We start from the raw sequence: 27958 nt of genomic DNA, 5'->3' as shown, positions 1-27958 counted from the left end.
GAATCAACAGCAGTGGCCCTTGAATTTAGCCCACCATGGATAACTATGACTGAGAAACTTCAGATATATTTCCACACAATGCATTAATATAAAAGTAAGAAACAAATACAAGAGTTTCATAGCATGTGAATGTGTAGAGGCAAAACAGAAAAAAAGGTTTTGAAATACAAAGCATGCTGGTAATGTTTTAGAAAGGTAATTGGGACATGCAGTATATGGTATGAATTTATTGAAAAATACACACTCCAAACATTTAAGTGCAATGTGTCTGACCACAAGGTTCAGATGACATTCAGACACTCAGTAGACAATAGTATCATCCGACATCCTGATTTTAACAGTATTGACAAAGTCAGTATTTCAGCAGTTCTTCCATGTAGACCGCATTCATGCGATACGCTGCCATCCAGTTGTGGGCTACGCTGTAGTAACTTTGGTAACCTTGCTCTTGAAAAGGAGGCATGGAGGCGTAGTAATCACTCCAGGCTCTGTAGCTGGCTCTCCAGTAAGTTTCCGCACTCCCCTCCTCTTCATCGTCATCATAATAGTCATCGTCTTGTTCCCTTTCATCCCTCTCCCGCTTTTGATCTCCGTTCATCGCCTCTGTAATCTCTTTGCTCGGTTTCCCAATCTCTTCTTTAAAGTCTCTCGAGTCATTTCTGCCACACTGTGCTGGAGCTGTCTGACAGGGTCGCCTGCTTGATTTAACGGCGGGTACCGAGTCGTTGTTCTCGGGCTGAGACAAAGCTCTCCTGTTTGACACACAGGTTGTCTGGGGATATATGTGAGGTGCAGAGGAAGTGCAAGCTTGGGACCCGGTGGTCTCTGCCTTTGGTTTGGACACAGTGGGTATTTGTCTAGCTTCAGTCTGAGGCTTAGTGGTTGCTCGGTATTCACAATCATCCTTGTCAGAGCTTGAAGAACCAGAAAATGACCTTGGATGTGAAAATTTAGACTTCCAGCGTTTTACATTTTGTTTTGAACTTTGAGCTCCGTCACCATAAAGTGTGATGGACTCTCTACGTACAGTCTGATCATCGGGGTCGCCGTCCTCTCGGCCTCTGAACTCCCTGATGATCTCCACTGATCTCCCCAACCCTGTAGTAATGAAACTCTTAAAGTCCCGCTCAGCCTCCTCAAAGGTCATGAACCTTGACCCACAACTTTTGAACGAGCTGAGAGGAGAGATCTTTGGCAGAGCGTCTTGCAGCTCTTTTCGGGTCGGCTCCGCCACAGGAGGACACAGGAGGACTGGAAGAGTTTCCTTTGCAGGAGACACTTTTCTGGGATTCCCCTCATTGTGCTCTTTCATTCTGGGTGCTGGATGCGTCTTCTCTGGCTGCAGCTTCTCTGGCTTTCTATGGCTGCTTTGCTCTAGAGCTTGATCCGTGACTGACTTGGCACGCCTCTTCTTCTCCGTCCTAGAGGAGAGAAGGTATAAAGGGCCTGGAGTGGAAGCCTCGGTGCAGATCTCCCAGTCACACGGCTCGTCCATCAACCCCGGCTCGATGGTGGCTAAAAGGACAGAAGACACATGAGACTAGAGTTAGATTTCCATTTTAACATTAAATTAACAGCTTTGTTTTAAAAAAAGAAAAAACGTTCAACTCCTCAGACTTGTGGGCGGGACTCACATGGCAACGCAGACAAACTCAGGCTGCACTTTTGAGCGATGGCCATCATCTTGTTCTCCTCCTCGCCATGGCAACAGTAGGTCACAGCCAATCCCTGAGTGCCTATAAACAAAATATAATCATGATAAGAACCATAACAGGAAAAAAACAACAGGGGGGGGATAAAAGAGGGTGTGCGTCCAGGGATGGCAGTTGCTTGCCTACCCACACAAAGATTGAATTACCTTCGGTTTCTGACAACACACAAATTAAGTCAAGATCATTACAATCAAATGCAGATGATTAGGAACCTATTGACCTTGCTGGGTGGGTCAAACCTGCTTATACTTGACATGAGCTAATCTTCACAAATGGTGTTAATACAGTCAGAACGAAGCAGGCAATGCTTACTGCTCAAGCGAAGTCCAATTCAGAACAATGAGACAGGTGCAACAAACTGTTTTTATACAAATAAAATAACCAGGAGAGAAACTGATTTGTGTGTGGGCTGCAACACTTATCGACAATGGGCTGTGTCTGTTGGTATATGATTTTCTTACATGATTACAATGTTAAGAACATTTTTTAAATGAAAAAGATCTCTGAAACATGATTTCTGAATAAAATTGAATGAATGCAGCAAAACAAAGTACTTCATGCTATTCTAGTTTGGGTTTTGAGTCAAGTTAGTGGGCAGAATTGTGCATCTGGAAACAACAGGTGGTATCCATCAACATGTGGATCAAAGACAGGATCGACCCTGCAATAATGATGCAACTCCTCTACAGCTGGGTGATCTCACAAGATGTGTATATGTCGAATATCACTGCTTGTTGTTGATTCTAATTGCTTGTTTCTGCGATAACCAAACGGCATCAGAGACTAACCGAAGCGGCCGGCCCGTCCGATTCGGTGCATGTATGTCTCCCAGTCCTGTGGCATGTCCAGGTTTATCACCAAGTTTACTTTGTCTGCATCTATACCTCTGGAAGTCTGACAGGAAGGAAAAGGTGGGAAGAAAACAACCAAGATTAAAAGAAACAGAAGCTGACCATAGTCTAGTGTAACACTCGTAAGAGATACATTAAGACAGTAACGCAAATGATGAGTGTCTCACCAGGTCAGTGGAGATGAGCACCCTGCATTGGTACTGCTTTAATTTTGACATCGCCTCCAGTCTCTGGTCCTGACTCAGACCACCTGTGCGGGTCAGCACACAAAGTCACAGTAAATCAGAACACATCAATCATTTTGAGACCAGAATGTAATACAATTTAACCATCAAATGTTTGATATTTTACATTTTTAAATGACATTGCATTTTATCATTTCATGACTACACTCTCACAAATATCCCCGCTTTTCCAAAAGGCCCTCTCACCTGAGATACAAACTGCAGGCAAGCCTTTGGAGGACAGGATGTCTGCCAGGTGCTGAGCCCTGTGGGAGCATTTAAAGATCATGCAAAGCGCAGAAAGATCATGCAAAGCGCAAACCCACAAGTGAGATATATTTTACTTGGTTGATAATAAAAGATCATAAAGAGCACCTATGGAGACATGGCTAAACGTTAAAACAATGCATTACCTTGTGTGTAGGTTGGAGAACACCAGGGCCTGGTTGAATGGGATTTTACTGAAAAGCTCCAGCAAGTGCTGCACCTTCTCCTCATAAACCTTGTGAGGTAAAGGGTGGGACTGCACCAGCTTGTAATACTGCTTCAGACCTGGCAGGTGGCACACAGGGACAACATTTACATTTACTCATTTGGCAGCAGAGATCTACAACTGGCAATACATAATAAAAGCAGCAGTAAATACAAGTAACATACAAGGGAGACTATCAATTCCAGCATTAGGGACTTAAATCATAACCAGCAATCATTCAGAATGCTTTTGGTCACTGGATCTGAATATCAGGGCTTGTTTTGTGAAACTCAGAAGAAGCCATTTTCCACTATTCACTTTGTATACAATGAAAAAAAACAGATACAAACTTCAAAGTAAACACAAGGTTTAAAACTTGATTCTGTCAAAGAGATGACTGTTTTCAGAGCAGGCCTTATGTTGCTCTTAGCTTACTGTCAACCACTTCTCAAACTTGGGAAGAAATAACATTTTCTGCCAGGACATAACACCTTAAAACATATCACGTAGTATTATCCCATCAGTGTTGTCTTATTAATAGTTGACACTGTACGATTTAAATATGTAAACTAGACATAGCTGACAGGTCATTTGCCTGATATAAAAATGATGCTTTAACCTTTTACATGCCAAGCATTTTTGTGGTAACAATGATAGAACACCTAACCAGGGTCTCACCTTTAAGGCCCATGTCACTAGGATTGAGTCTGACAAAAGTGGGCTCTCTCATGTAGCGGGTAAGGTGCTGAGCAAGGGATTCTGGGTAGGTGGCAGAGAGTGCGAGCATCTGTTTGTTCACAGGCAAAGAGGCAAAGATCCAGCTGAAGACACAAGGTGAATTTCAGCGAGTGTGTTTTTTCGTAAATGAGTATACAATTTATGATTTTTCATTTTACACAGATTTGTTAAGATGGGCTAAGTACTCTGATTGAATGACATCGCCAGCCTGCTGACGTGTCATGTAACTAATTAAATATGGGGTATGATTATAGAGGCTTCCGTCCAGCTTACTTTATCTGTTCCTGGAAGCTGCCCTCCTCCAGCAGCTTGTCTGCCTCATCCAGTACAAACAGTCTGATGCTGGCGGTGGACAACATCCCAAGCTCGATAAGCTGCTTGATACGACCTGCGTACGCAACCAGCAGCATAGGTACAAAACACAAAGAGCATCATGGTGGTTACATGAAAAATGAATGAATGAATGAATGAATGAATAACTAAATAAATAAATAAATAGTAATGCCGCTCTCGATTGGCCTCTTACCAGGTGAGCCCACAGCTATATGGCACTTCTTCAGATGGAGTTTGTCCTGACTCACAGGCCTGCCCCCGATGAAGACATGGCACTCGAGGCCCTCCATGGCACAGCCTATGGCCATCACTACTGAGTGGATCTGGACCGCTATCTCACGTGTAGGAGCCAGGACAAGAACCTGCAGGAGGGTGAGGGGTGGGGGAAGTTAGATCACTTACACTTGATTGAAAGCAGATTAAGCATGGACAGGTGCTGAGCAGTCCCCAGTCAGTAAGACCACTGCAGCTAATAAGATTACAGGTTATCAACAAGACCAGACGTACCTCTGCGTTGTCAAGAATTGTCCTGCTTCATTTACTCTTTTGACACGAGCAGCTTAAACTCATCAGATTAAAAAGACCATCAAAATTAAAGCGATTATTTTTCATGACCATCTGTTGGTGGTAAAAAATTGACTGGTAAAATTTAAAATAAAAGTTTTGCTTTCCCTTCTGAAGACTTTTTCAAAAATTGTTATTCATTAGAAGCTAATAATAAACTATATTTTTTGGGAAAGACACATTTCTCCATATTTAATGAATCATCTTGACCTCCAGAGGAGTAAATCTGCCCACCTGAGTTGCAGGATTCTCCAGGAGCAGGGAGTCCAGGGCGATGGTGCAGAACACGCACGTCTTCCCCGTGCCAGATTTGGCCTGCACAATCAAATCTGAAAACAGCAGATGGACAATTAGTCTGAATAATCAAGGTGACAACTTTGACTTCCACAATTAATTAAACCTGACTGGGTGCAATATTGATACTTCACATCTAGGAGAGGCTTATCTACGGCATCATATCATGTTCCTCCTTTCCAGATAAAGTGTTTGACCAATCACACAGCTTTGAAGCTGCAGATGGAAGCATTTCTTACAACACAGTCAACCTGCAAGTGGAAAGTAACTATATATCCTATGTAAGGACAAGTGATTTTTTCTGGAGATTAAACGCTCGCTCTCATTTTGCCAGGATTAGAGATATTATGCAGTGTTAAATGTTTTCACAGGAACTACTTTCTACCAAAGAGTAGTCCCTGATAAAAACACATATAGCGTGTCCTGAGGATTATGCAAACTAACAGGGATGCTGCTTCTGGCAACGTATGTTCCATTACATTTTTCCAATGTTGTAATCACAAGAAACTAAATTGTAATTAGCTCCATTGGAGGAAGAAATCTCAGTAGCCAGCTTTCAATAATCTAGCAAGTGAATCACTAATTGCTGTCTTGAACAAATGGGCATGGCAAGACTTGTAAAGTGTATCTTAATTATTTATGTTGAATTTATTCATTTTGAATTTTTTTGTATTATTTTAGTCTGAAAATCTTGATGCTAGAAAAGACTGTATGCAAATGACAAACATACACATTCAATGTTGAAAGGGAACAATTTGCTTATTTTTTCACAGTATTCATGTCAAACTGTGAGGTCCTTCAACTGAGGAGAAATAGTGATCCGCTGACTTTTAACAAACTGTAACGTGAGAATTGCTTCTTTTATGTGATCAATAGTCCAAAACCTAGGGCTGGGCAATAAAACAATAATCATAATTATTGCAATATAATTTTCCTCAATAACAATATAATACATGTTCAATATATCATCAATAAATATTTGCTTTAACTAATTTGAATCACAAATTAGCATATAATGTTTCTATTAAAATAGAATAAAGATTTACTAATCATATTTGTTGAATAAGATAACAGTTTTGAATGTTCTAACTCAGACTTGTGAAGTGATTCACTGTTTGGCATCAAGTGTTTGTCACATTCTGGAAATTAGGAAATCTATTCCATTTTGCCTTTGATTTATCGTTAGATATTTTCAATTATCAAAATAGTTGTCAATTATTCTGTGGATAATAGATTAATCAGCAAATCTTCTCAGCTCTGGACTGAACCATTCCAAGACTGCAGTGACAGACATCCCCTTTTTCAGCCTAAGACTACATTTTTGTAACGTTAGTTAGAAAATAAAGTTAAATTAGTAGGCTACCACTGTCAGGGTAGTTGGAAGGAACATCCAGGTGTCGCAATAGGAGTGCAAATTGGTGAGTTAATACCATCACCTCACTAATGTGCACTCCTCTAGCGTTCATACAAATTCATTTTTGATGAATTGGTAATACCAGAGCAATAAAAGTAACCCTGATCTTTAACTTGCTCCACGGGACAAATGACAACAGTCAATCAGACCGGTTTCTGTTGCTAAAAAAACAGGCATCCATAAACTAACATTATCCCAGAGTTTCTAAGAAACACACACGCACACACGCTGAGTTGTGAACCCACCAAGTCCGCAGCGGCCCAGCGGGATCGCCTTGAGCTGGATGGGGGAAGGTTTCTGAAAGCCTGCGGCTGACAGTCCGTCCAGCACGGCCGGAGACAGCAGCAGGGAGCTGAAGTCGATTCCCTCCGACAGAAGCACATCATCGGTCCGCTTTCGCGTCTCTACGTCGTGGGCTGCTTTCCTCACGGAGGTAGCCATGTTGACTGGACTGTTTACCGCCGGGGATCAAACGCAGCTGCTTTAATGCGCGTTGGAGCTGCAGCTGCAGTGCCTACCGCCCTCTCGTGACCGGGAGGGGAACTGAGAATAATATCACATAGGCTGCGTTCGAAAAGGTTCCTAACTATAACAATGAAGTTTATTCCTTCTACAGCAAATTATATTCTTCTAGATTCTCAGCTGATGCAACAGAGGCCTTCTTTAACCAAATCAGAGGTTTTATTCCCCAAATAAATAAGGACTTGCAAATCACATGTGAGTCAGAGATCACGTATAATGAGCTTGAAAAGGCATTGCAATGTTTGACTTCGGACCGCTCCCCTGGCCCAGATGGCCTCACAGCCAACTTTTATAAACATTTCTGGGAGCATATCAAAGTACTTTTATTTGAAACACTTAAAGAAGCTTTAAACAACCGCTCACTTCCACAGACGTTGAGGCAAGGTGTAATTGTTCTAATTCCAAAACCAAACAAAGATCCCAAATTCTTGGACAATTGGAGACCGATTACACTATTAAACAATGATTATAAATTACTAACACAAATATTTTCAAATCGTCTTAAAAAGGATTTTGGGGAAAAATTTAGAAACACTACACTAAACACTAAAATGTTTTTATAATGACACCAACAGCTCAATATCTCTCCCAGGTGGCACTAGGCCTGCTTCAATATCAACAGAGGTATAAAACAAGGCTGCCCCATCTCACCCTCACTCTTCATAATAGCAGCTGAAATGTTGTCAATCCTCATCAAAAATTCAGATATCGAACAGTTAAATGCCTTTGATAGCCGAATAGTTATAAGTCAACTGGCTGAAACTATAGACTCATTCTCAAAGGCATCCGGGTTACAACTGAACCTGAAAAAGTGTGAGCTGTTATCTATACATGACTGCCACCTTGAGACAGCATATGGTATCCCTATTAAAACTGCAGTGAAATACTTGGGCATACATATAACCAAAAATATTAAGTTAAGTGAATCATTAAATGTATGGAACAAATTGGATGAATGTAAAGCAAGACTAGACAGATGGTTAAATAGAGATCTTTCTCTGTTTGGTCGCATTTATATTACCAAAATGGAAAGCCTTTCAAGATGCATTTACCCAGCCTACTCTCTGTCCATCCCCAGCAAAGCTGTCAAAACCATCAATACATTAAACTTTGACTACATCTGGAAAAGAAAATCCCATTATCTGAAAAAAGCGACTGTAGAGAAAGACTATGAAGATGGTGGGCTACAAGCTATAGACTTTGATTGTATAAATGGAACTTTAAAGATTAAATGGTTATGATGCCTTCTAGCAAACAGTGGAAGTTTCTGGTATTGTGTGTCCAGGGAATTGTTTAAAAAAATTGGAGGTATTGATTTACTTTTGCGCTGTGATTTTGATGTTCCAAAACTTTCTATAAAACTGTCTGCGTTTCATTCACAAGTTCTGTTACATTGGAAACTCCTGTACAAACACAATTTTACTCCACATAACATACCCGTCTGGAACTGTAGATTCATTCTCTTTAGAAATAAGTCCCTGTATCTCAACGAATGGATGGAAAACAATATTTGGTCTGTCACACATTTACTGCACAACTATGGAAATGTTTTATCTTTTGAAGATTTTGGTACAAAACTTAATTTTCAGTGCAATCGTAAACAGTATGATATGGTTATCCAAAGCATCCCATCTGCCTTCCTTTTGATGGCAAAAAATGCACTACCTCATATGTTTAACCCCCCTCTTCTTCCTTCATTGATGATTGCTGGTCAAGAGTTCTGTAGTAAGACGTTGCAAAACAAAATGTTCTGTGATCTCTTCACTCTGACTTTATACCCAGTGCAACACAGCCGAAATGCTGCCTCTCTTATTTTCAGTCATTCTTCTCTGAAGAAACTACGCACAGACTTCTTAAAGTTACCTTTATCACCAAAAGCTAAAGAGCTTCACTTCAAAGTATTTAATGACATATATCCTTCAAGAGATCTCCTCTCACATAGATTTAACATTGATCCAACTAACTGTATATTCTGTGATGAGGACATAGAGACCACGGATCATTTGTTTTTCTTCTGTCCTTACAGTAACACATTCTGGTGTGACATGTATGATTGGCTGGAACCTTGTCTCCAGTCTCTCTCCAATTTCACTGGAGATAACATCACATTTGGAATTATAATGAAGGACAAAAACTATGAAATGCTTTTAAACACTTTAATTATCTCGGGTAAATTTTTTAAATGTTTGAAAACACAGCCTCTTTTTACTGTCTTCAAGAAATAATTTGCATTATACTACAAGTCCCTGTTGTTCATGAAGAAGAAAACAGCAAAAAAATCTTCTTGATTTTATTGATGCCTTAAAATGATCTGAAGCCCCATAACTGTTTTACTACTGTTTCTTTATCCTGTATTTTTTTTTTTTTTTTGTATTTTATTTGTACTATTACATACATATTTTCTTCTCTTTTAATTTATTTTCTTCTTCCTAAAGCGTATGTGCTCCGTTTCCTGTTAGCACTGATATTTGGTGATCTGTGACTATGCCAGATACTGTTGTAAATCTTCACCTCAATAAAGAAAAATAAATAAATAAAGCTTAGGAAGGTTCCTAACTGATGAGTGAAGTGAACCGGAAGTATTTCTGTGGCAGAGCTGTTTGAATTTTCTAAAAGCTAAGGAAAGGTGCCTCAATGCTTTCTTTCATATCTCCTTTAGCATAGGGTACACCGGACCATCCTTTATAAAAGGAAAGGAGAGAATGCCGTCCCACAATTCCTTGCGGCGGCATGTTCTCAAACTCAAACGATAAAATCCATCAACCACATTTAGCAATATCCTTGCAACACAGACGCACATTATGATACTTTACTAAGACTCACAATTACCTTCTTTCTTTTGGTTTGTTTTCTTTTGGCTTTTTTGTAATCTAATACTGTTTCAACACCGTTTTCAGGCTGTTGAAATAAGCCATTAAGTGTTTTCTACAATAAAAAAAATAAATCACCAACCATGACGGATAGAGGTTGATCACCATGTAAGTTACCATTGGCTATTAAGCCTTTTCTCTCTTATGCCATAACTTGCTAATATGCGTATATCTTAAACTGTCAACAATAATTGAGACCCATGCGTGCTGTTATTATTGTAACGTGATCAAAGTGAGGATAATGTTGCAGCGTGTAGCCTCACGTTATGTACTGCAGCCTTCAGCAAATTAATTTTACTTCAGTCACAGATGCTGACACCCTCGCCTTAATAAAGGCAAAGATCAAGCTGGATAACCTCTACAGTAGGCATTTTCCACACACTGATTTATTTGTAGCGGCCTGCCACATTATCAACGCTGATTTTCGATTGATTTTGTTACTATTTAAAATGGGTTCAATCGTATTTGATGACAGTGCCCCGCGCAGCGCATATATTCTCTCAGCATCTCCTCTCGCCCCGTCGCTCCCTCTCTCTCTCTCTCTCTCTCGCTCTCTCTCTCGGCACAGTTACGCTGTCATTCTGTAGGAAACACTGTATTTACATACAATTGGGATTCATGTTGACAAAAACGCCTATGGGTGGGCAGGAGGGTGAGCATGAGCAAGCATTCTCAATGTGACAACCCTGTCCATTATTTAGTGATCTGCCTTTTTGCTATATCTTGGTTATTAAGTAATATATTCCACCGTGTTGTCCACCTTTAGATGGCCCGCATTACAACAACATGGGGCGCAGTGTCAAAGATGCGCTTTTTGTAGTCCATCTTCGGAATATTGTAGCTTTATCACGGAAAGCCACATCAGTAAAATCTGCCGTCGCATAATTACGTCGCTTAGAAAAGAGCGGTCAAAATGTAAACCATAATAGTTAAAGAGAGGATGGAGGACAAGCTGTGGTCTGTAGGTGCATGTTTTTCTTGATAAACTTGATTAACAATTAATCAGAACAACTTTTGGGTTGTCAGGTTGTGAAAAATCCTCCTGGGTGATGTTTATCCTTGCTATTTGGTAAAAAATGCATAAAAATCTTGGTGATACATTCATAAATACATTTTCTAATAAGCCATTGAGACTGCAGTAATACATTATATTAAACTGTTAATAAACATTTTGATGCACAGATTTTTTTCCAGAAGAGATGAAATAGAAGATGTTCCTGGTGAAATAAAGAGCTGAAAAGACAAGTGTCCAGATGGAGGAATTTCTTACAACCCAAAAGTTCTTACTAAAGACTTATATAAAGTAGAACCCAAAAATGCCTATTGACATTTCCAGCAAGCTGAAAACTGTAATCTAAGATAATTTGTTGAGGCAAAGTAGTAAGACTATTGTTTTTCTAAACATATGCAATGCAAAGAAAAGATAAAGGGCATTGCATGAATCTTTCCCTGAATTGTTAATGGCACAAAAGTTGCTGTACATATTCTGATAATTTGTTTGACAATCAAAATATATAAACGAGCTTTTGTAGCCAATGTACTCCTATGATTATAGATTGGACTATTGCATGTTGCCATTGTTGCACTTGGGACTGAATGTTTCTTATATTTGACAGACAGTAGGATGGTCATGATTAGAGATGCTGAGCCTGAACTAATGTTCTAGTTTCTGGCCTATAGTGTCCTTGAGCAACACAATCTGTCTTGAACATCTCCACTGATCTTCATCTGACCTCTTTGAGAGGGACAATAAAAGGAATCAATAAAGTACCTTCATAACATTACATGTACATACATTATTGATAACATATGCACCACATGTACATATTAGTTTCATGATTTGTCTGCACGCATACAGTAAGTCTTTGTCCTCACAGGGGATTTATTGGTAGACTGAAAGAAAAATAGTTGCTTACCTGTAGTAATTCCTGTTTTGTTTGTTTTCCTGACATACGTTAGCTAAACCAAAAGCAGTGCCAAACATACGAGGATACAAAAAAGTGTGATATTATCAAGCTATAATACTCCTTCTATGCCTTTAACCAGCAGACATACTGTACATTTAACTGTGATCCTAAAAACCATATTGTGTTATTAAATCCCTGCCTCATTACTCAGGAGCAGCTGTAAACTCAGCAATCATGGAAAGTGCAGTCTTACAGGATATTAGACAGAATTATTGTCTTCAAAATCCGGATCTGTGGATTTGGTTTTCAAGAATTAAATGTCATGATCTAGAGCCTCCCCTCTTATTGTGCTTATTAAGAGGGTCCCATTGCCTTCTCTTCTCTCCAGCTGCACCAGAGCAGCAAACAGGGAGCATTGTTTTATATTTTGAGAGTTTTTACCTGTGGATATTTTGGATTTTGTTGTCAGCTAAGGTTGTGGATGGATAGCTGACACTTTATTTTTACACCAGGAAGCAGTTAGAGCACTCGCCTAATCTACACTGAGAAAAAAATGGAGCACCTTGTCCAACAAGATAACTCCTCATCGTCTCACAGCTCCTTCGACACAGAGCTCCTTTCTCAGACTGGTTACACAATACTGGCCGCTATCATGGGTGTGTTCTCTGTAATGGGGATCATCCTCAATGTCCTGGTGATCGTGGTGACAGTGAAACACAGACAGCTAAGACAGCCACTCAGCTATGCCCTGGTGAACCTGGCTGTATGTGACCTGGGCTGCGCTGTGTTTGGAGGTCTGCCCACCACAGTAACCAGTGCCATGGGATACTTCAGCCTGGGACGTGTGGGCTGTGTGTTAGAGGCCTTTGCTGTGGCATTTTTTGGTAAGTCAGTTCAGAGCCAGTATATGCATGCATTTTTTTGAGTTTGCATATTAAAATGTTACTTGGTATGATTTAACTTGCAGTGTTGGAAGAAGTAGTCAGATTCTTTAAGTCGCAATGCATCAGTGTAAAAATACTCAATTAGTAAGGAACAGAAGTAATATCTACTATGATAATACTATGTCTACATAGCAAAAGCACTCTCTCTTTTGCAGGGGAAATGGTGTATTATATATCACATTATTACATTGTTAGTGTTGATGCATCAATGCACATCAAGGTGGAGCTTGCTTTAACTATACACTTTTGTAGTTAAGTCCAGGGGGTAAAATCAGTGTCCTGTTCCACCAAATTTGTATTAGTTTTGTTTTGACTTTTATCCAAAATATATATATATATATTTTTATGTTTTTGGAAATTTAAATGAGACCATCTGGGAAGTGGGGAAATGTCTCTTTGGTGGAGACCTCTGAAACGTGATGAGGGGCCCCAACAATTGCTTTTTTTTAAGGCGTCATAAGTTAAAAGAAAAGTCAGGAACTACTGGTTTAACAGTGTGTTGTATCTTATAAGCTAATCATATGTGTTGCACGTAAAATCTTAATGAGAAACGTAATGAGTGATTAGAGCTGTCAGACAAATGCAGTAGAGTAAACAGGACTACATTTCCCGCATAAACTGGAAATAGGCCTACTCAAAAGAAGTAAATGTGCTTATTTACATTCCACCACTGAATTTGCAGTAGCTCAGAAGCATTTTCCACAAAAAATAATGTTCTCTTTATATTTTCCTTCTACTGATAGGTATAGCAGGTCTGTGCACAATTGGAATAATTTCTGTTGAACGCTATATAGTGGTGTGCTATCCCATGGGGGCTGTCCTGTTCCAGACCAGGTACAGTTGTGACCATCGACGCTTTTCACCTGGCAGCATCACTGAGTACAACAACTTGAATGCGCCACCTGCATGTGACACAATCACCTCTGCTGTCCTCAGACACGCAGTTGCTGGAGTGGTGCTGTCCTGGCTGTGGTCGTTTTTGTGGAACACTCCGCCTCTGTTTGGTTGGGGAAGTTATGAGCTGGAGGGCGTCAAGACCTCCTGTGCCCCCAACTGGCACAGCCGGGATATCGGGAACATGTCCTACATCATCATATACTTTTCCTTTTGCTTTGCTGTACCCTTCTCTATCATCATAATGTCTTACTCACGACTCTTGTGGACCCTCCACCAGGTGAGCAATGGGAATGTTGGGCACTTGGGCAGCGAAGTATTACAGTACAGTATTACAAGTAATATACACTCAATGGTGAAAAGATGACAAAGTGCACTTCAGCTGCTTGTACTGGCATCACAATCAAGTTCCTTTGCTTGTATTTTGTTGTCCTAGGTGACCAAGCTGCAGGTATCCGAGGATGGCAGCACAAATCGTGTTCAGGCGCAGGTGGCTCGTATGGTAGTGGTGATGGTGCTGGCCTTCTTAGTGACCTGGCTGCCATATGCGGCCATGTCCCTTGCTGTCATCATGGACTCCAGTCTATATATTGACCCCATCATCGGCACCATACCTGTTTACTTGGCTAAAAGCAGCACTGCCTTCAACCCCATCATATATATTTTCATGAACAGACAGGTAATCTCCCATCATGTACATTTATATACCCACAAAAAAAAGCAGCGCAAAGACAAAGTAAAGGCATAACCATACACTATCATTTCACTGTATTGACCGTGTGTGCTGGATGTGTGTTTTCCAGTTTCGAAGCTACGCTATTCCTGTTGTCTTGTGCGGACGGAACCCGTGGGCCTCAGAACCACAAATATCTGAGGGCAAGACCTCGGTTGTTTCTCTCAGCAAGAGCCAAAAAGTCTCACCTGAAGAATCTTTTAAACAATAAAAGTGTACATGGATCCCCATAGTCTCACTCTTGTGGCAGCTCCAGAACATCTGAACTACCCTCTGCACTGGACTGCAAGGAAATATTAATTTCACAACTTTAAGAAAACATAATACAACATATGTAGACACACATAAGATAACTAACTTACACAGATGCCAGGAGTGATTGAGGCTATACAAATTCTGTGTAGTCCCATTTCTCTCTCCAACTTTTTTAATGCATTCTGACATTAAAGACAACCCCCTTTGTCTTGTTCTCTGTCATGGATATGGTTGATCACGTATAGAAAATAGAACTGATGAAAGTTTTGGTTATAGTTATTCATTTTATTAACTGAATTATTAACCTTTTCTTCTAAAGTTCTAAATTGATAGTTTAGTATATTTCGAGACAAAATGATTAATTGGCTCAAATACATCTTCTCCTTTAAGAGGTGCATTTATCTCAAGTGAAATTCTATTATAGTAATAATCAATATAATTTTATTTTATATAAATATTGATGCCATCCATCCATCCATCCATCATCAACCGCTTATCCTGCATACAGGGTCGCGGGGGAGCTGGAGCCAATCCCAGCGGACATCGGGCGCAAGGCAAGGTACACCCTGGACAGGTCGCCAGTATATTGATGCCATTTAAACTGTAATTTCCTACACAGGGTTTGCTACAATTAATGATACACATTATTGAATGATGACATGTTTATTCTGTTTATGGATATCATTTAAAACCTCTCTATGGTGCGACGAGATAACTCGGCGCTATATAAATAAACTTGACTTGAATATAGCGTCAGGACAGTGATCTTCCTTTCTTTAGGTCTTTTAGACAGTGGCTGGATCACTTGGTACAGTATAAATGATAAGAAAGACATGCACAAACACACATATGTGGTAATCAAATTTGACAGATCCTGAAATGTTCACTCAGCACAAGTAAATATTTGTTCTGTGTTCATCCCAAAGCTGAGATGAAGAAATTTAAACATGCAGCAAACCGCCAAAGCCCTGTAATGGTGAACAATGGGCATGTAAATTTAGTTGATGTTGTCAACTATCACACTAGACAGCGATATATTTCAAAGGATTTATGACAAGAAAAAAAAAAGTAATTACATAATATTTATTTTTTGTATTAGGTGTACACATCCCCTTTGCTTTTAAAGGTCTGTGCTCAAACATGGTCCACACCCCCTTGCACACAAGCAGACCGTTGCCACCCATTTATGACCTTTATGGCTTTCATTGATAAGAAATTAAAATAATCAGTGTGTTAAACTCCTTTGCAACATGACAACTCACTCCAGCCTTTTGGATCCAGCATGTTACACAGCAAGAAAAAAACAAAACAAACCTGTCTTCTGTTTAGTCTCACAGTTTCATCATTCACAGTCATTTCTCCCTCTCTAAATAAACACAAATGCAATCATAATCATCATCATATGACCTTGGCTTTTTATTGATTACAGAAATATTGCTATGACTTTCATTAAAGGAAAGAAACAGGAAGAGGAAAAAAAAAAGCCAGAGTGTGAATAGCTGTATCAAACCTGTACACGTTTGTATATACAGATCGAGGGATCGTCTATGTACATGCTACATACTGTCACACTCTGGGTAAATAAGTAGTACTTTTTGACAGGCACAGACGTGGGATCACTTCATCCCTTTCTGAATCCATTTCAGAAAAGGATGACCCGAGGTCAGTGCCTGAGGAACAGGAAACTCCAATCTCACGCCCACAGGCCCCTCTCATACAGATACAGTACATGTTGATGTGTCAACTGATTGGTGTGTGAAACAGTTGTGTGCTTGAACACCTGGTGCTCGGAGGGCTGACTTTGGTCCTGTTGTTTCTGGTAGCCTGTTGCACTAACAGCAGGAAACAGCGGCGCGTCTGAGAGCTTCAAGTCCTGCTAAACGTTAGTGCCCTGTTATACAGGCTACGGAACAGTTATAACCGTACTATACAGCTTGAAGTTGAGTCAGATTTGTCATACAAACTATCTGGTCCCAAAGCTGGCAGCACGTCACATTGTTGCTAAATACTGTATTGTCTTCATATTGTTTATGGTACAGTCACCAGAGGATCCATTACAGGTTAATGTGGTGTAAAAATCATGTAATAAGGTCATGTCCCATGCAAGATTCAAACCAAGTGGGGGTATTTCCTTTTCCAGCAGCAGCTATTTCACATACCAACTGAAAACAGTGGTGTTTAATACACAAACATGTTTAAAGAGATAACAACTAAAGACATGGGTAAGGTGGTCACTTAAACAGCAATATCATGGTCAATTTAACAGAGAATGAATGACACATACGGCCGACAGGCTGATGCTGAGAAATGATTCTTCTTCTTCTCACACAGTTTGCACCAGCTTTGCAAAGAGTTTCAGGCCACGTTCGACGTACTCTGCTTTACTGGGGAGACATACGAGACCAGCTGTACCTTACAGCATCCACAAAACGACACTAGCAATAAGTCCTGAGCTCAAGGAATGTGCAACACGTCCCCAGCCAGTCGCCCACACTGCTCCGGTGGGAACACAGTAAAGACTGAGAACAGCATCCTGGAATTATCATTGCTACTGACAAGTACAAAGAATGATCATATATACAGATTGGGGAGGGGAGAGTAAAAATAAAATGCATGTGGAGTCGGGCAGGAGAGGTTTTGGGGTCGTGGTCTAAAGGAGGTAAAAAAATCTGGTGCAAAGAGAACATTTCAACATCGACACCTGTGCGCGAAAACAACAAATAAAGACAACTTCTGAGTCAAGGCAAAAGAGGAAGGGGGTGTCTTAGAATAAGCAGGTGAGGATTTGTACACTTCCTTTACCTCTCTGTCCTTACAGGTCATCCTTCTTGTGTACTCAGACAGGAGCATTTTGCAGTGTTGTGTTCTTTACAGCATGTGACAAATGCAATTATTGTGTACAACTGGTTTGAGTGGGTTTTTTTTTTTTACTTTTAAATTGTAGTGTTGTGAAGTGTCCAATTCCACCGGTGAAGGTAAATACAGTACATCTGTCCTACGGTTAGTGAGTTGCTGTTTCTCGTTTTTTTGGTTTTGTTACTTTTATTCTTCTTCATTCTAATATCTAGCATGTACTTCACATCCTACTCTGCTTGATTGACTGATGAGGTAACGTAAATGACAGCCACCCTGACCTCTACTGGACAATAAGGTGCTAAAGTTTATCTCTGTAAACGCCACTGATCTACACACTCTAACTTTCAAGTGAGCCATCAGTATTTGTATGTGTGTGTATTTAAGAGAGATACAGAAAGCCAGAAAAGTAGAGGAAGAGAGAGAAAGAGAGAGAGACAGATCATGTAGTAAAGGGCCACAAGGTTAGGCGAGGGTTATAGGGTTGAGGTGCAATATTCAGAATTTGGATTCAGGCAGAGGCGTGTTATGAAAAAGCAGAGTTCTACAGCTCAGTCTCTTTATGTACAACAATAGTCCGACCAAGTCAAAGAGAAAGTGACAGGTGTCCTCTCTTGCTTTGCCTTTGAATCGTATCCACTCTCCACTCCTTCTTCCTCAGCTCACCGAGCTGTCCGGTTCAAAAACCAGCCCATGTCCTAACGCTGCCCTCTTCTGGACAGCAGCCGTAGTAGCAGCAAGGAGAGTCTCTTTTTTTTTGTTTTTTTTTTAAACTCTCCCAGTTTTCTTCCAGCATCATGTACTTCTCTCGTTTGAATTTTCTTTTGTCTTTAGGGTTGAGTTGAGTGTTTTTTTTAGTTAAGTATGAATTCTTCAGCCTTAGTTCTGTGTGGCTTTGTTTCCATGTGTCTGTGTGTGTGCAGCATGTGCGTTTTCTTCTTCAGTGTGTGTGTGTGTGGGTGTGTGCGTGTATTTATGTGGCAGGGTGTGTGTTGCTCCTTCAGTGTGTGTGTGGCAGGGTCAGTGAATGTATGTCTGACAGGACAGCTCCACGTGTCACTGTCCTCCTCACCTCAGCGCCCCCGCCAGCACTAAAACAACACACTCTGCCTCCTGCTCTTCCCCTGGGCTGAGAGAGAGAGAGAGAGAGAGAGAGAGAGAGAGAGAGAGAGAGAGAGAGAGAGAGAGAGAGAGAGAGATGTGCTCAAAAGGTTTGGATTTTATTTAGACACACAAACACACACCACCACACACCTGTGACACCACAAATGTCACTCCATGCCAGCAAAACAAAAGATACGTTATACGGCCAAAAGCCCTGGACAAATAGAAAGCTGCAACTAACTATTATTTTCATTATCAGGTAATGTACAGACTACTAGTTTAAAATATGAATCATTCGGTCTATGTCTGACCAACAGTCCAAAACCTCATAAATTGTATTATAAAAAATTAAAGGTTAAGGAAAAGCTGAAAATCCTCACTTCTGTAGATCAGCTCTAGACACAAACATTACACACATACATGATTATTGAACATCTCGTTCCAAAAGCATGTACAATAATAAGCGGCTATAACAGCCTTCACCATTCTTGGAAGGCTTTCTACAAGATTTTGGAAACAGGTTGCAGGGATTTGCTACTATTTAGCCACATGAGAACAGGCACTGCTGCTGGGTAATAAGATCTGGCCCACAGTGGGAGTTCCAGTTCATCCAAAAAAGCGTTTGATGGGGTTGAGGTTATGGCCCATATTTATCAAACTGCTGAAAATTGGAATTGGATTTTTGGTGAAAGATAAAAGTTCACTTTTACTCCTACTCACAAACTTAAAAATAAACTCTTTTTATCAAATTTCTTTTGACTTAATTCGACATGTGCTCATGTGCACATGTGCTCATGTGCACATGTGCTCCCCTTTCTGCAGTGCAGAAAGGGGAGCACACAACTAACACTAAATGTACACAAAAAAAGACAGATACTCTTGGCCATATAGTGTAGCAGTGGTGTTATCAGTGCCTAGACTTTTGCACAATTGGATCATACAGAACATGTTTCTGAAGCAAAATCATACTTACCAGAAACTGTAACACACCGCAGTAAAACCCATATCCATGCTGATAGGTGATTTAAAACACAACCAACCAAACACACATTACACCAAACCCTCACTTACAGACTCAACAAAAAGGCTACATCTCTCGCTGCAGAAACCTAAACAGGACTGCAAAATGAAAAGAATCAAATGACTTGATCCCAGTTCTCTGGTCACATTCTTTTCCTTTATGAATATATTGTTTCCCCTTGCATCCCTGAAATAAACACTGGGACTGGCTCACTCTGAGAAAAAGAGGACTAGGTAAGTGAAAGCTGAGATGACGCATGTGGGTGCAGGGCTTGAAATGTGAGGGATGGCTAGCAGGAGCAAGAACACTGAGAGGAAGAAGACAAAATAGAGACAAAGAAAAGAAAAAAAACAATAGAAAGACTGAAAGGGTGAGTTTAAACAGGTAAAAAATAATGTGTTGTTCTGTGTTCAGGGAATGCACAGAGGGAAGTGAAATGTACCAGCATTTAGCCCAGTTCAGCAACAAGGAGAGCCATACAGCCACACATAAAGTGGGATTGTAACAAAGAGACAGAAGAAAAGAGGCCAGGTGACAGTCGAACAGTAAAAAAGAGAAGGAGGACTGAACAGAAAACAGACAGAATGAAAGAGACCGTATTTACCAGAACGGTAGGGCCACTCAGCCAGTGGAAGTGGAGGAGAGATTATGACTCTGAACCCTGGGATTGGCTGCTTCTCTCTGGAAGTACTGCGAGGGCGCGGAGCCTAGCTTATGGGCCATCGCTTTTTAGGGTCGGGGGAGAGGCGGGAAGGTTGGGAAATATTGAGGTTTTACGGAGGAGTTGGAGCAGGGCACACAAGGGAGACAGAAAGGATTAGGGAAAAGATGCAACATTGCAAAAGAAGTGAGCATGGGTACCAAGAAAGAGAAGGGACAGTTTATCAGAACATGACAGAGAGGCAGCGGAAGCAAAAAGAGACACGCATAGACTGAGACTGTGACAGAGACAGGAACACTGAAGTAAATTGAAGCAGATATCTAAGGCACATCAGGTATGCACAGTTAATGCACAGTGGTTCAGGCAAATGAGTGCACGGGCAAAGTGCGCAAAAGTATTAAAAGTCCTGTGACGTGTCCGAGTGTCATTTAATTCACTGACTGGTTCCAGGAAGTAAAGAGAATGCCTACCCTGCCTTTAAGTCAGTTTTAACCATTTGTGGAACCTTTTGTTGCCTAGCGCAATGTTCATGATACTGTATATGTCCAACTATCATGGATTGTTGGCAGGATAGACTTATTTCCTCATGACAGACTTGCACTTACTGTTTGGTTTGTAATACTATTACCCATTATGAGCTAAATGCTAGCATGGCAACATACTCACAATAGCAATGCTAACATACTGATTTTTAGCAGATATAATGTTCACCATAGTAGTGTAGCTGTGTGCATGCTAACATTCACTAATTAGCACTAAACACACAAAGTATGGTTGAGGATGTGTAGGCCAGTTGTTTTGCAGGTATTTGCTCATGAACCAAAGATTGGACAAAAATTGACTAAATGATGGCGCTATATGAACATTTAAGGGATCACCAAGGTCATTACAGTTCATCCTGAAGGGGACATATTTGTACCAAATTTCATGGCAATCCATCCTGTAGTTGTCAAGACATTTCACTGAAAAACACAAATGAAAATCTCATGGTAGTGCTTGACGAAAAGTAAGGCGCTGTCATTAAAGTAATTAGGATTTGTCATCTGTGAACCATGAATGTCTGTATCTCATCTGTACAAAATGTAATTGCTATCCATCGAATACTTTTGAATGGTGGACGGACCAACAGACCGACAGAGCCACGGTGCTAGCGTGGCAAAGAAAAGCATCTTCTGTCAGTGTCTGATTTGGGTATTCAACAATATTTGGACTTTAAGTGCAATGCAGTAGCTGTTCTAAATCCTGGGAGTTGGGGATCTGTATGCAGTGAAAGCACATACCTGGAGATAGACTGTAAAACTATGTGTGACCACACAGTGACATGAGAGACGACATAAAGCAAACAGACGGAGAGTAAAAGAGAGAGAAGAGGAAGAGGACAGGGAGCAAGACCTATTCTCTATCATGTTTCCACAGAGAATTCCTCGTTTTCTGCCTTTTCTCCTCTTATTTGTCTATCTTGAAGGACTTACTTGACTCTGGGTAGACTGAGGATCTCTTCCCTGGGTCTTTCTGGAGCTGAATGCCTTTTACAGAGAAGATGGATGCAGCTGAAAAACAACCGAGAGAGTTGGTGAGACAGGGTTTGTACATTACACATGCATGTTCAACACGTCAGACTGTATGCACTCACTGTCAGCCAGTGTTTGAACCTGCTCCCCAAAGCTTCTGAAATACGAATATCTGAGAGCATCCTCAGCTGATACCCGTTTCTTAGCCTCAAACTAGAGACACACAGAGACAAAGAGGGGATATAAAGACAGGATTGTTATTTGTTAATCCAATGCATTTGGTGTACATATATTAGAAGTTTTCATCATTATGAGTGAGCAATGTTCGTCACCTGTAGAAGCATTGAGAGCAATTCATGACCATCGCTGTCTATCCTGTGTCATAGAAAGAGGTGAAGTGAGAGAAAGGAAGGGAAAGTGACAGAAAGAGAGAACTGAGTGCCAGGGTGGTCGAATATAAGACATTTAGAGCAATTTAGTGTTCCTGCCATTTCAACAGAGGCTATTCCCGAACCAATTTAAATTTAAGCTAAGGGGAATCAAAGTGCATTAGGAAGGGATCTCTTAATGGTCAGTATGAACAGAAGGAGCGATTACGTGTTTTTACCTGTTTCAACGTTAATATATGACCGCTGTCCACAGACATCAAAAATTGTCAACCTATCCTTTAATCTAAACACACACACGCAGCCATTGCTGAGTACACATACACCCATACTACACACCTGGGTGCATGGTTGACGAGGGGCTCCGCCTTGTATTGGGGGAAATTGTACGTCTTAAACTCTTCACTGGTGGTGATGCCAGGCCAGGTCTCTTCTGTAGGAGTACCTGATAAAGATAACGAGGGGTTAGTAAACATATGTGTACACACACACACACACACACACACACACACACACACGAGAGCGTACAGAGCACCGTACGCTAAACCAACAGACATAGGAACAATTTCTTCCCACAAGCCATCACTCTGATGAACAGCTGACTCTGACTCACAGTGTCCGGAACAATTCCTGTGCAATGACCCAGTAACTCTGCCTCTATTCAGCCACCTGTTTACTGGCTACCACTTATCATTTATTCATCATTCTCTATTTTAGAGCTGTTCTTACTGTTCATATATTGTATATACTGTATACCAAATTCACCTATCTCATGTACATAACACTGCACATAATACTTATTTATTCCAGCATCCTTTGCACTCACCACATTGTGTACATGTATGCTTTTATGTGTATGTACACCTGTATATCGCATCCACCTCCGACATGTACATAATAATAGCAATAATGATAATAATAATTTACTCCTGCATCCTTTGTACTCTGCTCATTGCACTATTGTCTCAATCTACCTGTTTTGTTCATAGTGTATATATTCCACTCATTCCACTGGTGGTGTCTCACCAAGAATGCGGAATATGAGGTGAAGCTCATCCTCCACAGTCGATCCAGGGAACAGAGGTCTGCCAGTGATCATTTCATAAAAGATGCAGCCCACACCCCTGGACAGAGAGACAGAAAGAGTAGAATAAGCAAACACAAATTAGTGCAATATACAGTGAAGGTAACACCCAAGTAGGATGTGACTTGTGACATTATACACTGTGCTGATAATGTTTTGTTACCCAGGATGCAACATTACAATGTTACTTGACCTAAAAGTGTCCTACAGAGCCATGTAGAGGTGTACTAGTTCAATAGATGGCAACAGTCACTATAGAGGGAATCTCTACAAAACTTTAGAAAACACACGAAAGCATGTTCTTTCATAAGTTCCATAATGTATATATCATGAATTAAGCACAAAGCACTCAAGGGCTGAACAAAATAGTGTAATGTTACTCCTTCAATGACACTCAAAATAACACCAACTACCCATAACTATGAATTCTGTCTTTAAGTACTCTCGTACTGTAGAAGTTCCTATATCACACAACATACAATCAAATATAAGCAAAATAATGGAATCAAAGTCCAGAAAGAAACTGCAGAAATGTTTATTAACAATTAAATGTAGGACCCAATAGCATCCCCACATTTCCTCCCAAAACACTATTAAAACTTTGCAGTTTGAGTATGAATAACAGCCTGTTGAGTTCCAAAACACTAACATTGACAACAGCAAAATAAACATTTGGGGGGAAGCTTTGAGAAATGACAGCACCACTTTAGATAAAGAGAAAAAAAGTAAGAAAAAAGCATAAAAGAAAGAGACAGACGAACGGGGATGCGTTACTTTTTTTTCTGAAACTGTGTGTATGTGCTGTAGATGTGTGTTTGCTCACCACATATCGATGGGAGTAGAGTACTCAGTGGAGCCTAGAAGCACATCTGGTGGTCGGTACCATAATGTCACTACTTCATTGGAGTAGGTCTTTGTAGGAACAGACTTAGCTCGTGCCAAACCTTAATTAAAACACAGTAAATATTGCTTCGCTTATTTATTTATTTGTGCTGTAAGGCATCTCAGAACTCATCATACCAGAGTGAAACTCCATCAGTAAGAACACATTTTGCATTTTGACTCTTATACACTGTGTTATTACACTTACAACAGACAGTACATAGTTTAAAATGTGTTATGTCAGTGGCCTAATGTGATTCTGAATCTGTATTCCTGTTTTATCTGATGAACACAAAATTCATTTTTAATTTACAAAGAGGAATTCCGCAACACAAGAGTATGTACAACGTTATGTCATGTTTTGATTATTACCTAAGGAGGGCAGTGTTGGGTGGTTAGTCACAGTTCAAACTACATTATCCCATTGGGTCTAAGGCCTATGGCCTTTTGTGGCCGCTAGTGGGGCTTTCAGACTCCTGCTTCTGTTTTATAACAATTTTTTTCAGTTTAGTTCAGTATGAGGCACGTGTTAATGCTTTAAACATTTTGCAATTCAAATGATAGTTATTGATATACCAAAGTCTGCCAGTTTGAGCTCTCCTTTTTCATTGATGAGCAGGTTCTGGGGTTTGAGGTCTCTGTGGAGGACCTTCCTTCTGTGGCAGTACGCCAGACCTCGCAACAGCTGGAATAGGAATATCTAGAGGAGGGGAGGTTAGTATGATTTTATTTTACATATTTATTACATTAAACCACAATAAATAACCACGTGATTTTTTGTTAAAGCAAAAAAATAATCTGTGGCACAATTACAACACAGTGATCAAAGAACTCAGAAGCTGCCTCAGAATTCTCCTCAATACTGAACAGATGTATTACCTTGACATTGTGAACACTCATGATGCTCCCACAGTCATCCATGTACTGCTTCAGATCTTTTTCCTAATCGGTGACAAAAAAAAGATGCGACACAGATATTTAGATTAGTAGAAAACGTCCTCTTTAGACACACAAACATGCACAGCATAGACACTCACCAGGTACTCAAACACAAGAGTCAGGCACTTGTCAGTGTGGATAATGTCATGGAGAGTGACAATATTGGCGTGCTTCAAGTCTTTCAGTAGAGACACTAGAAGAGGGAGACACATCAGAGGCTGTCAGTCAAACACACACAACCCATGAGGAGAACAAAAACAGCTCTTCCTTCACTAACAGCTCAGGGAGACACCAGGAAATATGTCTTAGCTGTATGTCCCAACAACGCTGTCAAAACCTTACACGCTTCTTGACAGCACTGTCCCGCGTTGACCTGTGAGTTGCATCCTTCCAAATGACATGATTTAAACTTGTCAACAGCAGTTCAGTACCTTCTCGGATAGCTGTGCAGGGCGCTCCCTCCTCATGCTCCAGTCGGATCTCTTTCAGAGCTACTAAGTTGTCTGTTAACTTGCTTCGGCCCTTAAACACTGTAGCATAGGTCCCCTGCGGAGATTTAAAAAAGCATGTGAATGCATTGTGAAATAAAGCAAACTGAGTATTTGAGGAGTGTGTATGTGCTCAGCGTCTCATTCGCTGATTTTCTTTACTGATCTCACCTCCCCTAGTTTGTCCAACTTGATGTAGGTCTCAAGTTTCCCAAAGCCGATTTCAGACTAGAGAAGACGGGAAAAAGACAGTTGAGGAAGTTATGAGCGCTATCAATGTGCATTATCACTAAGCCAGCTTGCATTTATTTTGGCTACAGCCTGATTGTAGGCCACGCTAGGCCACTCCACCATGTTTGAGCTAATCTCTTGAATCAAATCCTCCAGGCCACGACTGTTAGTTCAGATTTCAGTCCCATTGCTGTTGACATTTGGCCTACAACTGCAGGGGTCTGAGTCACCAGGCTTTGTTATTCTGTGTCTGTCTGTGTCCAATACTTGCAGTATGCTACATCTCTGCGTCACTGTTATGCTACTGCTGAGACAGTTCAGCATCATGAACACTGCACTGTCATTGAACATCATTCGACACCATGTGCAGTGCATTACATGTACACACACAAACACACCTGCGTCTAATAGTGGGAAAGGAGAGGCTATGCAGGCCTAAACTGAACAAAGTGTAATTTCTCCACAGCGCCTGCCTCCTCCCTTTTGTCGCTCTAATGCTACAGAGTGATGTCATTGTCAACTGCACATGTATTCTTTGGCCACAGGAAGTCAGTATAACAAAGACAACCAAATATGGCACACACTCCACATAACTTAATGGGGATTACTTTAACATTTCCATAGATATCCAACAGACGTACTTCTTATTTGCGTGTGCATTGTATATTATGAATTAATCTTGAATTAATTTAATTAAAGGTTTATCTGCATAATGTATGTGGCCCCTGGATTTCGAGGTCATGAATTATAGATTGCTGTTGCTATGTCAAGCTGTGATACTCTGGCCTGGCAGTGTTTATGCCTTTCCCTGTCACTTTTCCTCACTTATATGTCTATCTGTGTCAGGGCCATGTTTTATCTGTGTTCATCTCTCTGGACCTACCCATCGCTCTCAATCTTGCTTTTAGCCCGCGCCATCGTGATGCTGATTTGAACGCCAGGCCAATGCTCGGCTTATGCGCGTGTATGTGTGCATATGAGGGGGAAGGGTCTCCAGTGACCAAGTTAGCTGATGAGGCATGTGATCTCTTTAAAGGCATGCCTAAAAAACAACGTCACAATGAGTTCGGACACAAGATGACACACTTACACACTGAAACACGTGTGTGTGTGTGTGTGTGTGTGTGTGTATGCATAAATAGCAATTTGCATAATTAATTAACTGGTACAATCTTATTTATGTTTGTATCTGGTAATTTGCAATGCTTGAGAACAATTTTTAAAAACTGGTTACAGAAAAAGAAATTTAATACAAATTGTGGAGATGTGTGTGTGCATTTCCATATAGTGTGTGCAAGGGCATGTCCTGTATGTAGGCCTATATGTGTGCTTGAAGAGAATATTTGAGATGAGACATGCAGCCTATGCTCAAATGTAAACACACCCTGCACATACTCAGACAGAAATGCACACACTGCTCCCATCTCTGTGTTTGTGACAGGGGCTGTCAGGAGCTGTTGCTGAGCTGTGCTGCTCTTTTGGCAGGAGAGTCAGTCTCATGAGCAAAACACACACACACACACACACACACACACACAGACACACACAGTGACACACACACACACACACACACACAGACACACAGACACACAGACACACACAGTGACACACATTCTCTTGCGCACATCAACCCCGCTCCAGAAAATAAATCTGTGGCCTCTCACTTTGTTGAAGCGTCTCTTAAACAAAGGAAGGCCCAGCTCCTTACCTACAGCCCACTCTCTGCTTACAGCATGCAACTGTACTCTCCGTCTAGGCACCATGGCAATCCTTTTTTTATGTGTGTTGGCATGTGTGTGTGCGTGTGTGCGTGTGCGTGTGTGCGTGTGTGTGTGTGTGTGTGTGTGCGTGCGCGCTTGCGTATGCTTCTGATGGCAATGGGTTCATTTCATTCCCAACGCTCCAGTGAGCTTACTCAGCAGAACTAGGTCAGCCCAAGTTTTTATGACAAAATTAAAGCAACATAAAACCAAATAAAGTGCGTGTGTGTGTGAGTGTGTGTGTGCGTGTGTGTGTGTGAGAGTGTGTGTGTGTGTGTGTGTGTGTGTGCTGTCTGAGTCTGTACAGGAAC

General features: G+C 40.8%; 3 protein-coding genes across 13 annotated transcripts in view; 1 reads left to right on the top strand and 2 right to left on the bottom strand.

The window, feature by feature from the left end:
* Positions 1-212: 212 nt before the first annotated feature.
* Positions 213-7078, bottom strand: ddx20 (DEAD (Asp-Glu-Ala-Asp) box polypeptide 20). The gene is made up of 11 exons (XM_046057504.1): positions 6848-7078; positions 5129-5223; positions 4524-4692; positions 4271-4385; positions 3938-4080; positions 3201-3339; positions 2995-3053; positions 2731-2813; positions 2501-2606; positions 1635-1736; positions 213-1515 (listed from the first exon to the last, which is right to left on the bottom strand). The coding sequence occupies exons 1-11, from the start codon at positions 7041-7043 to the stop codon at positions 353-355; spliced, it is 2370 nt and encodes a 789-aa protein (XP_045913460.1). The 5' UTR covers positions 7044-7078; the 3' UTR covers positions 213-352.
* Positions 7079-12454: 5376 nt separating this feature from the next.
* Positions 12455-14683, top strand: parapinopsina (parapinopsin a). The gene is made up of 5 exons (XM_046057159.1): positions 12455-12785; positions 13589-13679; positions 13782-14019; positions 14176-14418; positions 14543-14683. The coding sequence occupies exons 1-5, from the start codon at positions 12455-12457 to the stop codon at positions 14681-14683; spliced, it is 1044 nt and encodes a 347-aa protein (XP_045913115.1).
* Positions 14684-15796: 1113 nt separating this feature from the next.
* Positions 15797-27958, bottom strand: part of LOC123974805 (cyclin-dependent kinase 17-like) — a 41682-nt gene continuing 29520 nt past the window's right edge. For 10 of the 11 annotated variants that reach the window (XM_046055724.1, XM_046055725.1, XM_046055727.1 and 7 more), the window contains 12 exons: positions 25828-25884; positions 25600-25714; positions 25267-25361; positions 25109-25171; positions 24806-24929; positions 24171-24291; positions 23290-23387; positions 22603-22708; positions 22210-22252; positions 22000-22090; positions 21839-21916; positions 15797-18709 (listed from right to left, as the gene is read on the bottom strand). In XM_046055724.1, the coding sequence (XP_045911680.1) occupies positions 18672-18709; positions 21839-21916; positions 22000-22090; positions 22210-22252; positions 22603-22708; positions 23290-23387; positions 24171-24291; positions 24806-24929; positions 25109-25171; positions 25267-25361; positions 25600-25714; positions 25828-25884 (1029 nt within the window). In that variant the 3' untranslated portion in view covers positions 15797-18671. Of the gene's footprint in view, positions 18710-18750; positions 20431-21838; positions 21917-21999; positions 22091-22209; positions 22253-22602; positions 22709-23289; positions 23388-24170; positions 24292-24805; positions 24930-25108; positions 25172-25266; positions 25362-25599; positions 25715-25827; positions 25885-27958 lie in introns of those variants that run through there. The other variant, XM_046055731.1, reaches the window with a different exon arrangement.

The sequence above is a fragment of the Micropterus dolomieu genome, linkage group LG08 (genome assembly GCF_021292245.1).
Source record: "Micropterus dolomieu isolate WLL.071019.BEF.003 ecotype Adirondacks linkage group LG08, ASM2129224v1, whole genome shotgun sequence".
NCBI classification, from domain to species: Eukaryota; Metazoa; Chordata; class Actinopteri; order Centrarchiformes; family Centrarchidae; genus Micropterus; species Micropterus dolomieu.
This window is presented reverse-complemented; position numbering and strand designations above follow the sequence as displayed.